Source organism: Triticum urartu, chromosome 1A (genome assembly GCF_056163025.1).
Source record: "Triticum urartu cultivar PI428250 chromosome 1A, HENAU_Tu73, whole genome shotgun sequence".
NCBI lineage: Eukaryota > Viridiplantae > Streptophyta > Magnoliopsida > Poales > Poaceae > Triticum > Triticum urartu.
The window spans coordinates 12,276,528-12,290,236 of NC_141873.1; the positions used below are offsets into that span (position 1 = coordinate 12,276,528).

General features: G+C 44.3%; 1 protein-coding gene across 1 annotated transcript in view; it reads left to right on the forward strand.

Moving 5' to 3' along the window:
- Positions 1–9,868, forward strand: part of LOC147988355 (uncharacterized) — a 36,791-nt gene extending 26,923 nt beyond the window's left edge. Inside the window, exon 2 of the mRNA XM_087539000.1 lies at positions 9,608–9,868. Within this exon, the coding sequence (XP_087395126.1) occupies positions 9,608–9,868 (261 nt within the window). The remainder of the gene's footprint in view (positions 1–9,607) is intronic.
- The last annotated feature ends 3,841 nt before the right edge of the window (positions 9,869–13,709 follow it).

Sequence of the window (13,709 nt, forward strand, 5' to 3'; positions counted from 1 at the left end):
AGTATTCTTTTTCATCTCCGTCTTCTTGGAGATACGTGATAGATCTTCAGACTGCACACTGTCTTCAGGAGGTGCAGGAGCTAGTGGCTTCACACGTGAAGCTTTTGGAGGAGCAGTTGACTTTGAAGCTCTAGCCTTCTTTGGCTTCTGCAGGTTTGGAGCTGGGGCTTCATCAGTGTCGGCATCATCATCAGAATGATCTACTTTGGCACCTTGAACAAAAATGTGAGTGATAAGGCCATCAAGGTTGTAGAAAGGTCCGATGATATTGGGTTCAGCATCGCGTGTGCCGTCACCCCGTGGAGCAGAAGGACCAGGGTTGAAGTCTAGTCCCAATGACTTCTTGTTTTCCTTGGCTGATGCCTTTGCGTGCTGGAAGTTGTGCTTGAAGAGATTATCATCACGACACCAGAGTAGTGATGATGGGTCAGCATTGTCAGTCTGTGGTCCACGGACCATACAGGGATAGAAACCCTGAGCAATGGCTTCAGCTCTGGTCTTGGGTTAAAGATTTCAGAAGAGAATGTCACCCCAAGGACTCTTGATGGCATTCTTCTCAGCATACTACTGGGCCACAAACTTGTATTTAAACCATTGTTCGGCCCAATATCTTTGAATCCATTGGATTCGTGTCTTGCGCTGATTGTAATCCTCTTTTGGATCTGTCTTGTACAGCTCTGAGAGGTCATCAGGCAGATCTCTTGATGTTCCCCCTCGACGCTGTCTGCCACCCTTCCTTGCTGATTTCTCTGTAACCATGAACTTCAAATTGAATGGCGTCAACACGTTCAAAGGCTTCAAAGGCTTCCGCTTGCTGGTCAAACAGGAACTGGCTTCGGGAGAGTTAATGTGATGCTATAAGAATTCTGCAAACGAATGCAGACTATGAGAACCAAGGGATTCTCCCACGGACATGTACCCGTGACAACATTAGAGATGCGAGGGAAGGGGAGAGGTCATATGCATTCTCAGAAGATTTTGAAGGTAAATCAGTTTGAAGACATTGACCTCATAGTGCGAAGACATTCACTTATGTGTTCGGGGTTGGTTCCAGATTTGTACGAATTCAGGAATAGGTACAAGTGAGGAATCTAACTCGTTATGAAGCTTAACTGAATATACTAGGCATTATATGAGATACAGAGATGATAGATCTAACATTGAGTAGGTAGAAACCACTTTCGGTGAACAGGATGAATCTCTTAATTTCAACAAGATGGTAAAAAGAGAGTTTTACTTACCACACGATGAACTGCTAGATGGGAAGAGTAGGAGACCGAGCAGTTCAATCCATCGTGCCCTAACTTGGTGACGGAGGACTCCCACGGCGGCGGCGGAGAGGACGAAGACCGCGGCCGGCGTGAGGACGGCGTCGGTGAAGTCGCGGCAGCTAAGCGCTTCGTCGCCGGCATCGTCGCGAGCTAGCAGTGGCGCTAGGGTTTTGTGCGAGAGTGTAAGAAAGGATAATGACTGTGGTGAGGCATGTATTTATAGGTATAGGGACGACACAGTGTTATTACATAGGTGCCCCTGGAGATTCACATATGAAGGACACGTGGCTATCATGCAACACATCGGAGGTTGTTCCATGTTCCCACGCACGCCTGGATTGTCGGGTGGTCGTTCCCACTTCTCCGGGTTTTAGGTGAAAGGATTTAGCATTGAAAACGGATTAATGTTTGTCTCTGTGTCTTCTGCTGACAAGGACGCAGAGAAGACATTCGACAGTTTCAATAGAATGCATATGACTTGGACAATAGAGGTTGAGATAAAGAGCATAGAGAGATTAGGGTCCGATCACATTCACTTAGTTCAACAAATTCAACAAGGAAGACATAGCTATAAGTGAATGCTGTAGAGGACAGAACACAAATATGTATATATCAAAAGACAATCAAATCAGCAGAGTGAAGATAATCATGAAGACAAGTTGAAATTCAAGACAATCCCAATGTGAAGACATAGCAGATGTAACGCCATGAGTAAAACACTTCAAACATAAGAATTTGGTGGTGGCGTTACCCACCGTATAGGAAGTATTAGACCCAGACAAGGCGCACAATTATCGTGGCGCTCTGAAGTCAAGTTCCACGTTAATGTATTCACACTCAGAATGTAAGTCTTCATTGATTGAAGATATACTTTACTTCGTGTGTTTCACATCTATGTTATCAACATGCTTAAGTGCTAGGATGTGTGCCTGATCACAGGACATTTGAGGATTCCAAGATATTTAGCTCACACAGTAACTTGCAAAATCTCTTCTCATCCAAGGGCTTGGTGAAGATATCTGCCAATTGCTCTTCAGTGTTGATGTGTATGATATCAATATCTTCCTTCATTACATGATCTCTGAGAAAGTGATGACGAATTTCAATGTGCTTTGTCTTCGAGTGCTGAACTGGGTTGTTGGCAATCTTGATGGCGCTTTCGTTGTCGCAGTAGAGTGGCACTTGCTTTAGATGAATGCCATAGTCTTTGAGTGTTTGCTTCATCCATAGAAGCTGGGCGCAGCAAGATCCAGCAGCAATGTATTCAGATTCAGCAGTGGAGAGAGATACACAGTTCTGCTTCTTTGAAGACCAACATACAAGTGATCGTCCCATAAAATGACATGTGCCTGATGTAGACTTGCGATCCACCTTGTCACCAGCATAATCAGCATCCGAGAATCCAACTAGATCAAACTCTGAGCCCTTTGGATACCATAATCCTAGTGTTGGGGTGTGAGCCAGATATCTGAGAATTTGCTTCACAGCTAAGTGATGCGATTCCTTTGGTGCCGCTTGGAACCGGGCACACATGCAAACACTAAGCATGATATCTTGCCTAGATGCACATAAATAAAAGGAAGAACCAATCATGGAGTGGTATACCTTTTGATCAAACTCTTTACCATTGTCGTCGGGACCCAGATGATGTTTGGCTGGCATTGGCGTCGTGAAGCCTTTGCAATCTTGCATCCCAAATTTCTTCAGGCAATCTTTGAGGTATTTCTCTTGAGATATAAAGATGACGTTGCGTTGCTGACGTATTTGAAGACCAAGGAAGAACTTCAGCTCACCCATCATGGACATCTGATATTGCTCTTGCATAATGTATCCAAACTCGTCAGTGTATTTCTGATTGGTGCAACCGAAGATAATGTCATCCACATATATTTGGTACACAAACAGTTCACCATCATATGTCTTCATGAAGAGAGTGGGGTCGAGGGAACCAGGTTTGAAGCCTTTGCTCTTTACGAAGTCTTTGAGTGTGTCATACCAAGCCCGAGGGGCTTGTTTGAGGCCATACAGTGCCTTGTTGAGCTTGTACACCATGTCAAGATGTTTTGGATCTTCAAAGCCAGGTGGTTCTGCAACATACACTTCTTCTTCAATCTTGCCATTGAGAAAAGCGCTCTTCACATCCATTTGATGCAGAAAAATGTTATGATGATTTGCATAGGCCAGAAGTATGCGTATGGCTTCAAGCCTAGCCACAGGAGCAAATGTTTCATCAAAGTCAATCCCTTCAACTTGAGTGTATCCTTGAGCAACGAGACGAGCTTTGTTTCTGACAACTTGACCATGCTCATCTTGTTTGTTGCGATATATCCATTTAGTGCCTATTATGTTGTGCTTACGAGGATCAGGACGCTTAACCAGTTCCCATACATTATTCAGCTCAAACTGTTGAAGCTCTTCTTGCATAGCTTGAATCCATTCAGGTTCCATGAAGGCTTCATCAACTTTCTTGGGTTCAGATATTGAGACGAATGCGAAGTGCCCACCGAAATTTGCTAGCTATGTTGCCCTTGAATGAGTGAGTGGACCTGGTGCATTGATGCTATCAATTATTCTCTCTATCTGTACTTCATTTGCAACACAAGGATGTATAGGACAAAGATTTTGCTCATGCTGATCATTGTCATCGCTAGAAGGATTGTCTTCAGGCTGAGCATTGTCTTCAGCTTGATCAGGTGCGGAGATGATAAGTTCCGCTTCAGGCTGAGCTTCAGATGGTATGATTTCTCCAGTTCCCATAAGTTTGATTGATTCACTGGATGGAACTTCATCTAGCACATTTGGCAGGTGCTCTCTTTGCGAGCCGTTAGTCTCATCGAACCGCACATCCACAGTTTCAACCACTTTATAGTGAAAGAGGTTGAAGACTCTGTAGGAGTGCGAATCCTTTCCATATCCAAACATAAAACCTTAATGTGCTTTCGGTGCAAATTTTGAAGTGTGATGTGGATCCTTGATCCAGCACCTGGCACCAAATACTCTAAAGTAACTGACATTTCGCTTCTTGCCAGTAAGGAGCTCATAGGATGTCTTGTTGAGAAGCTTATGAAGATAAACACGGTTGATGATATGGCATGCAGTATCAATGGCTTCAGGCCAGAATTTTCTTGCAGTCTTGTATTCATCAAGAATCGTCCGGGCCATCTCAATAAGTGTTCTGTTCTTGCGTTCGACGACGCCATTCTATTGTGGTGTGTACGGAGCTGAGAATTCATGAGTGACGCCCAAAGTATCAAGATATGTATCTAGCCCAGTGTTCTTGAATTCAGTGCCGTTGTCACTTCTGATGTGCTTTATCTTGATGACATAGTTGTTCATGGCTCGATTGGCGAAGCGTCTGAAGACATCTTGCACTTCAGTCTTGTAGAGGATTATATGCACCCAAGTATATCTTGAATAATCATCAACAATGACAAAGCCATAGAGACAAGCAGTAGTAGTAAGAGTTGAGAAATGAGTGGGACCGAAAAGGTCCATGTGGAGCAGTTCGAAGGGTTGAGTCGTCGTCATGATTGTCTTCGAGGGACGCTTGGCCCTCGTCATCTTTCCTGCTTCACAGGCATCGCATAAGTGATCCTTCTTGAACTTGACGCCCTCGATGCCTATGAAATGCTTCTTTCTTGAAAGAGTGTGCAGGTTCCTCATGCCAGCATGCCCTAGCCTTCGATGCTAGAGCCAGCATTCTGAAGCTTTTGCTAAAAGACATATGGCAAGTTATGGTCCTGCTGAGAAATCTACCATGTACAAATCATCTTTCCGATACCCTTCAAAAACTAGAGACTTGTCAGATTCCATTAGAACAAGGAAACGATATTTTCCAAACATCACAATCATGTTTAAATCGCAAAGCATTGAGACAGACATTAAGTTGAAACCAAGGGATTCAACAAGCATGACTTTATCCATGTGTTGATCCCTTGAGATTGCAACTCTACCTAGACCCAATACCTTGCTTTTACCAGTGTCAGCAAATGTGATGTGACTTTTGTCAGATGGACGTAAGGTTGAGTCCATAAGAAGACTTCGCTTGCCAGTCATGTGGTTAGTACACCCACTATCAATAATCCATTCTGAAGCAGCTGGTGTCGTACCCTACAGTGCAATTAGGGGGATAGGCTTCACGAAGAGAATTGTGAAGCAAAAACATTTGACGAGCAAGTGGATTATGAAAGCTTAGATCAAGGTTAGGACTGATAGGGCAAGTAGCAAGTGACTCAGGAACAAAATACATAATAAGACCATTTGGGCATTTGATCTTGCACCCTGCAAGATGTTTAAGGTCACCAGCAATAGCTTCAGACAATTTTGGTTTTTGGTTGGAGACCTTTCCCTGCAAAAAGAGAGTTAAGCTTTCTTAGCCACCCACATCTTCAAGGGTGGCTTCGAAGCAATGAGTCTAAGTGCAGCATCTGAGAACTTTGGCTTTGGAGCCCTAGCAAAAAGTCTTGCAGGTGGACAATAGTACTCATAAGAATAAGCAGAGTAGTTCTTGGTCTTATGAACATGGCGGTTTGATGAAACGCGCTCATATTAATAGGCCTGAGTGAGGTTTCCCTGCAAAACATTTGCGTTAGCGGGACTCAGGTGAGTCCTCTGTCTGTATGAAGCCTTTGGACCGTATGAAGCCTTTGGTTTGGGGTTTGTCTTCTTCATGTGTGGTGTCATGACGACATTCACAGGAAGATTCTCCAAACATCTCTTCGGCACCCAGACTTTCTTCATAGGCGACCCATTCCTGCAGTTAGTACCAATATACCTGGCAAACACTTCACCATTCTGATTCTTAAACAGTTTATAGTTTGCACCAAAGGATTCATCAATAACAATGGGATTAGCACAAGTGAAGCCAAATAGGGTGGATGGATCCGCTGAAGGTTCCTTTGCAGCAACCCATGTGATTTTGGGGTACTGCTCAGGTTTCCAGTAAGAGCCATCAGCATTCATTTTCCTTTCGAACCCAACACCCTCTTTCCTAGGGTTTTGGTTCAGGATCTGCCTTTTGAGAACATCACATAATGTCTGATGCCCTTTGAGACTTTTGAACATTCCTGTTTCAAGCAATGTCTTCAACCTAGCATTCTCATCAGCAATAACAGTGGCATCCTCAGCAGAGGGGTTAGTTACCACATCAGCAGTTGAAGATATTGCAACAGTAGCAGCAGTAGAACATTCAGCAACAGAAGTAGCGTTATCACGCTCAAGGCATTTAAGACATGGTGGTTCAAATCCTTCCTGAGCGAAACTAATCTGTTTGGCACGAAGTGACTCGTTTTCCTTTTGAAGATCTTCATGAGCCGCTCTCAATTTCTCAAGATCTTGCTTCCTTTGAAGATAATCATAGGAAAGCTTTTCATGAGTTGTTGAGAGCGTTTCATGACGACTTTCAAGTTCCTCATACTTAACATGAAGATTTTTTATGTCTTCAATTAAGGACTGAGATCGAGTCATTTCAGCGTCTAACAGGTCATCGCTTTTATCTAATAGTTTTTGAATATGTTCCATAGCTTTCTGTTGTTCAGTTGCAATTTTAGCAAGTGTTTTGTAGCTGGGTTTGGAACCACAATCAGAGTCATCTTCACTTGATGTTTGATAGTGAGTGGCGCGTGAGTTTACCTTGGCACCACGTGCCATGAAGCAGTAGCTAGGAGTGGAGTTGTCCTTGTCATTAGCATGGGCGTTGGTGACAGAGTCATTGTCTTTAGTGTTGAAGATGGACTTGGCAACGTAGGCTGTAGACAGACTTGCCACGCCAGAATCGGACTCCTCCTCAGACTCCACCTCCGCCTCCTCAGAAGCGGACTCCTCCTCTGAATCCATTTCCTTGCCAACAAACGCACGAGCCTTGCCAGATGAGTTCTTCTTGTGTGATGAAGACTTTGAAGAAGACTTGGAAGAAGACTTTGAGTATTTCTTCTTCTTGTTGTCATCAGAATCATACTCCTTGCTCTTCTTTTTCTTCTTGTTCTCATTGTCCCACTACGGACACTCAGAGATGTAGTGGCCAGGTTTCTTGCACTTGTGGCATGTTCTCTTCTTGTAGTCACGAGCAGAAGCTTCATCATTCCTTGAGCTTGATCGTGAGGACTTTCTGAAGCCTTTCTTCTTGGTGAATTTTTGGAACTTCTTCACAAGCATAGCAAGCTCCTTTCCAATGTCATCAGGATCATCAGAACTGCTATCAGATTCTTCTTCGGATGAGGAGACAGCTTTTGCCTTCAAGGCACGAGTTCGCCCATAGTTGGGACCGTAGATGTCTCTTTTCTCAAAAAGCTGAAACTCATGTGTGTTGAGCCTCTCAAGTATGTCAGACGGATCGAGTGTCTTGAAGTCAGGACGTTCTTGAATCATCAGGGCTAGGGTGTCAAACGAGTTGTCAAGTGATCTCAGGAGTGTCTTGATGACTTCATGCTTGGTGATCTCAGTAGCGCCGAGGGGTTGAAGCTCATTGGTGATGTCAGTGAGTCGATCAAACGTGAGCTGGACATTCTCATTGTCATTTCTCTTGAAGTGGTTGAAGAGGTTGCGAAGGACACTGATTCTCTGATCTCTCTGGGTTGAGACGCCTTTGTTGACCTTGGAGAGCCAGTCCCAGACTAGCTTAGATGTTTCCAAAGCACTCACACGGCCATACTGTCCTTTGGTCAGATGACCACAAATGATGTTCTTGGCAGTGGAGTCCAGTTGAACGAACTTCCTGACATCAGCAGCGGTGACACCTTCACCAGCCTTAGGAACGCCATTCTTGACGACATACCATAGGTCGACATCAATGGCTTCAAGATGCATGCGCATCTTATTCTTCCAGTAGGGATATTCAGTTCCATCGAAGACTGGGCACGCAGCGGAGACTTTGATTATCCCTGCAGTCGACATAGCTAAAACTCTAGGTGGTTAAACCGAATCACACAGAACAAGTGAGTACCTTGCTCTGATACCAATTGAAAGTGCTAGTGATCGACTAGAGGGGGGTGAATAGGTGATTTTTATGAAAGTCTTCAAAACATAGAAGTTTTGAAGACAAACAATAGAAATAAACCTATTACCATGCAGCGGAAGGTAGACTACACTAAACAAGCCATAGTCAAATATTCAATGAAGTGAAAGCACAATGACTAATAGCAGCTAGGCAGTTTAGATCAGATAGGAAGATAGCGTGAAGCCAATCAGAACAAGCAGTCACTGAGTGAAGACAAAAGATAATGCAATCATACAATGACTTCACTAGGGCCAACCGTAAGTAAAGGAGAGGGAAGGATGAAACCAGTGACTCATTGAAGACAATGATTTGTTGGACCAGTTCCAGTTGCTGTGACAACTGTATGTCTGGTTAGGGAGGCTGAGATTCAACTCAGAAGACTGCGTCTTCACCTTATTCCCCTTGAGCTAAGGACACCCAGTCCTCGCCCAATCACTCTGGTAAGTCTTCAAGGTAGACTCCCAAACCTTCATAGACTTCGTTCACCGGCGATCCACAATGACTCTTGGATGCTCAGAACGCGACGCCTAACCGGCTGGAGGATTCACAGTCCTCAAGTGTAATAAGTCTTCAGATCACACAGACAGGAAGACTTCAGTGATGCCTAACACTCTTTGGCTCTAGGTGGTTAGGGATTTATCCTCGCAAGGAATTCTCTCTCAAAGGCTTCGAGGTGGGTTGCTCTCAAATGACAAAAGCCATACACTAACTCTGAGTAGCCAACTGTTTATGGTTGTAGGGGGTGGGCTATTTATAGCCACTAGGCAACCTGACCTGATTTATCCAAAATGACCCTTGGTCATTAAGGAACTGACACGTGTTCCAATGGTCAGATTTCAAACACACATGACAACTTTACTTGGGCTACAAGCAAAGCTGACTTATCCAACTCTGAATAAGATTTGCTCTCATTGTCTTCACTCGAAGATATAGGATTTTGGTTAAGCATCACTTCAGTCATTCTGACTGGTTCTCTTGGACCCCACTTAACAGTACGGTGGTTCCTATGACTCAACAAAGAAAAACACAGAATGACGAAACTGCTAAGTCTTCGCGCTCCATAGTCTTCACGCGATGTCCTCTCTTGTCATAGTCCTCAATGTGAATGTCTTCACATACCACCTTTGACTTCAATGTCTTCATACATTTTTGGGGGTCATCTCTGGTAGGAAAACCGAATCAATGAGGGACCTCTACCTGTGTTATCCTGCAATTCTCACAAACACATTAGTCCCTCAACCAGGTTTGTCGCCAATACTCCAAAACCAACTAGGGGTGGCACTAGATGCACTTACAAGAATGTGTGAGGCTACTTATTAATTGATATGTTTTTCTTATTCAGAAATTGCCAAAGAGCCTATCTGAGAGTTTTGGTATCAAGCCTGATGAAGAAGGTTCTGCTGGAATGCGCCTTACCGCGAGGGGCTCCATCACCACTTGTGCGTACGGCGTGGACACGGACGGTCGCACACAGTTCAGCTCGGTTGGGTGGAAGAGCTTCCTCGTTGGCAAGAATCTTCATGTTGGACAGGCAATCCTAATTACTATCAGGAACACCCACCGCCCAGGCTTGAGGATGATGGTCATCATCGATATCATCTAGAACTACATATTCTTGTGAGATCTATCCATGCATGTGTGTGGATGCTGAACCATATATATGCTAGTATGACTACCTAGTAGACTTATCAACTATGATCTATCCATGCATTGTTGACTACTATATATGAGTTTGTGAGATTGTGTGGTTATATTAAATGTGGTATTTGTCGTTAATGCTTGTGAGATGGTTATGTGAACTTAGTTTATTTGCACTGGACTTGTCTTGATTTAAATGAATATTGCCTCTGCCTCTTTTTTATTTTTTATTTCTATTTACCTAGTTGTAGCGTGGGGAGAAAATAGGGCGCTACTACTATGTGATCATAGTAGTAGCGTTGGTAGAGAAAGAGATGCTACTACTAAGTATTTTAGCTACAGCGCTTGTTTAGAAACGCGCTACTGCTAAATAATAGCTGTAGCGCCCTAGCAGTAGCGTTGGTGCCCGTGCTACTGGTAGCTCAAAAACCAGCACTACTGGTAAGCATTTTCCTAGTAGTGTATACCTACTGTATTCCAACTTCTCTATGGTTTATAAACTATTTTACTAGCCACAGATTCATCAAAATAAGCAAACAACACACGAAAAACAGAATCTGTCAAAAACAGAATAGTCTATAGTAATCTATAGCTAGCGCAAGATCTGGATCCCCAAAAATTCTAAAATAAACTTCTGGACGTGAGGAATTTATCTATTAATCATCTGCAAAAAGAATTAACTAAATAGCACTCTCCAAATAAAAATGACAGCAGTTCTCGTGAGCGCTAAAGTTTCTGTTTTTTACAGCAAGTTCAACAAGACTTTCCCCAAGTCTTCCCAACGGTTCTACTTGGCAAAAACAGTAATTAAACACAAAAAACACAACCAAAACAGAGGCTAGATAAATTATTTATAGAATAACAGCAAGGAAAAATATTGGGTTGTCTCCCAAGAAGTGCTTTTCTTTAAAGACTTATAGCTAGGCAATGATAATTTTAATGATGCTCACATGAAAGACAAGAATTGAAGCACAAAACGAGCATCATAAAGCATGTAACAAACACATCTAAGTCTAACATACTTCCTATGCATATGAATCTCATAGACAAACAAATTATCAAGGCAAGCAGAAACTAGCATACGCAAGGAAGAGCAAAGAAACAATAGCAATCTCAACATAACGAGAGGTAATTTAGTAACATGAAAATTTCTAAAACCATATTTTCCTCTCTCATAGTAATTACATGTAGGATCATAAGCAAATTCAACAAAATAGCTATCACATAAAATATTTTCAACATGATCCACATGCATGCAAAGTTGACACTCTCCCAAAATAGTTGGATTAACATTAACTAAAGTCATGTCTTCTCCAAACCCACTTTCAATAATATTGCAAACACTATTATCAATCTCATATTCATCATGGGGATTAAATAAAATTTTAAGATCATAAGAAGAATCACCCCAATCATGATCATTGCAACAATAGAGGACATAGCGAAACTAGCATCCCCAAGCTTAGGGTTTTGCATATTATTAGCATAATTGACATTAATAGAATTTATAATAACATCATTGCAATCATGCTTTTTGTGAGTGTCAAAACCAGCGGATCTCGTGTAGGGGGTCCCGAACTGTGCATCTAAGGCAGATGGTAACAGGAGGCAGGGGACACGATGTTTTACCCAAGTTCGGGCCCTCTCGATGGAGGTAATACCCTACGTCCTGCTTGATTGTTCTTGATGATATGAGTATTACAAGAGTAGATCTACCATGAGATCAGAGAGGCTAAACTCTAGAAGCTAGCCTATGGTATGATTGTATGTTGTCCTACGGATTAAAACCCTCCGGTTTATATAGACACTGGAGGAGGCTAGGGTTACCCAAGGTCGGTTACAACGGAGGAGATATACATATCCGTATTGCCTAGCTTGCCTTCCACGCCAAGTAGAGTCCCATCCGGACACGGGACGAAGTCTTCAATCTTGTATCTTCGTAGTCCAACAGTCCGGCCAAAGGATATAGTCCGGCTGTCCGGAGACCCCCTAATCCAGGACTCCCTCAGTAGCCCCTGAACCAGGCTTCAATGACGATGAGTCCGGCACGCAGTGTTGTCTTCGACATTGCAAGGCAGGTTCTTCCTCCGAATACACCACAGAAGAGTTTGAATACAAGGATAGTGTCCGACCCTGCAAAATAAGTTCCACATACCACCGTAGAGAGAATAATATTTCCACAAATCTAATCTGCTGACGCGTTTTGGCAGCATGACATCATGCCATGGCCCGGTAATTCTTAGAACCGTTTTTCTTTAACCAGCCCCGCACATAATGCGAGACGGTTTCTTGACACGTCTTGTCAAAGCAGAGATCATGTTCCCCTTATCACGGGATTCTCATCAATACCAACGTGGGTAACCCAACCGTGCCTATTGGTATGACTCCTAGATCTTAGGTAAGTCTCAGACGGCCACGAGGGGGACGCCTGATATTCACCCTCTTTATAAAGGGACAGGGATTTTTCTTTTTTTCCCTCCCGCGCTCAATCGAATCCTTCCCCCGCCTCGATTTCTAACACCCAAAGCTCAGGTCAGGCGCTTCGGACCTTTAATCATGTCCGGATCCAGCCTTCAAGGCCGGTGGATGCCTTCCTCCGTCACAGAGGAGGACATCAAGAAGTTGAGGGAGGCCAGATATCCGACCACCAAAATTTCGCATAGGCTGCCCGCCCGAGGGCAGGTCGTCCCTACTCCCGAACCCAACGAGAGCATCGTGTTCATCTCTCACTTCCTCCGAGGGCTAGGCCTCGCTCTGGATCCCTTTGTTAGGGGTCTTATGTACTATTACAGGCTGGATTTTCAAGATCTGGCCCCGGATTCCCTTCTTCACATCTCATCATTCATTGTCGTATGTGAGGCCTTCCTCCGCATTGCCCCTCACTTCGGTCTGTGGCTCAAGACCTTCGATGTGAAGCCGAAGATGGTCGAGGGGTTGTACGCAGCGCGCGGAGGTGCTTTAATAAGAAAAATTGCTGACGCTCCATGGCCAAAGGGTTCCTTTCCAGAGATGTCCGGATTGTGGCAGCGGGAGTGGTTCTACATCACAGCTCCCCGAACTGCCAAATGGGTAGCTGCCCCCGCCTTTCGCTCGGGCCCCCCACCACAACTGATGTCATGGATCAGCAGTTGTCTGAGCTAGGGTCCAGCCAAGGACGTGCCAATATTGCAGAGTCATATCCGAGATCTCTTCGAGGGAGATTTCAGTCTGGTTATGGTAATGCAAGTTATGCTGGTTCGTCGAGTCCAGCCTTGCAAACGTCGACCCCTCCGTATGTGGGAATTCAACCCGGAAGGACCGCATGCTATTCAGCATTTCCTCGGCATGACGCACGAGGAGATGTACAAATCGTTCTTCGGACCCCAAATAGAGTGTCCGGACACCACCGAGGACGTGGGCCTAAGCTGCAACCGCCCTGCTGCCCAAGTAAGAAATCCCATGGCCGAACACACTGTCCTTTTAATTATCATGACATCATTCTAAAGAATCGCTCTTGGACCAGGACTGGATAACAAAGGCTAGGCTGATTCGGTGTTCGGCTCCCCTTCCCGAGGGATTGGACAATCCGGTTCTGGAAAAGATGCTTGAGCCAGCACCTTGTCCAGTGCCCTCCAAGGAAGATGAAGGGGGAATAAAGAGGACAAAATCGGGCCTCCATCTCTATCTATTCCAATCGAGGGAATGAGCACCTCCGTGAGGGAGGATAACCAAGGGGAAGAATCTGACATTCTTTCTCCCTGAGGAAGGAAGAGGACCACCTCTGAAGATCCGGAACCTAAGGTTTCCAAACGGGAGAAGGAATGCCC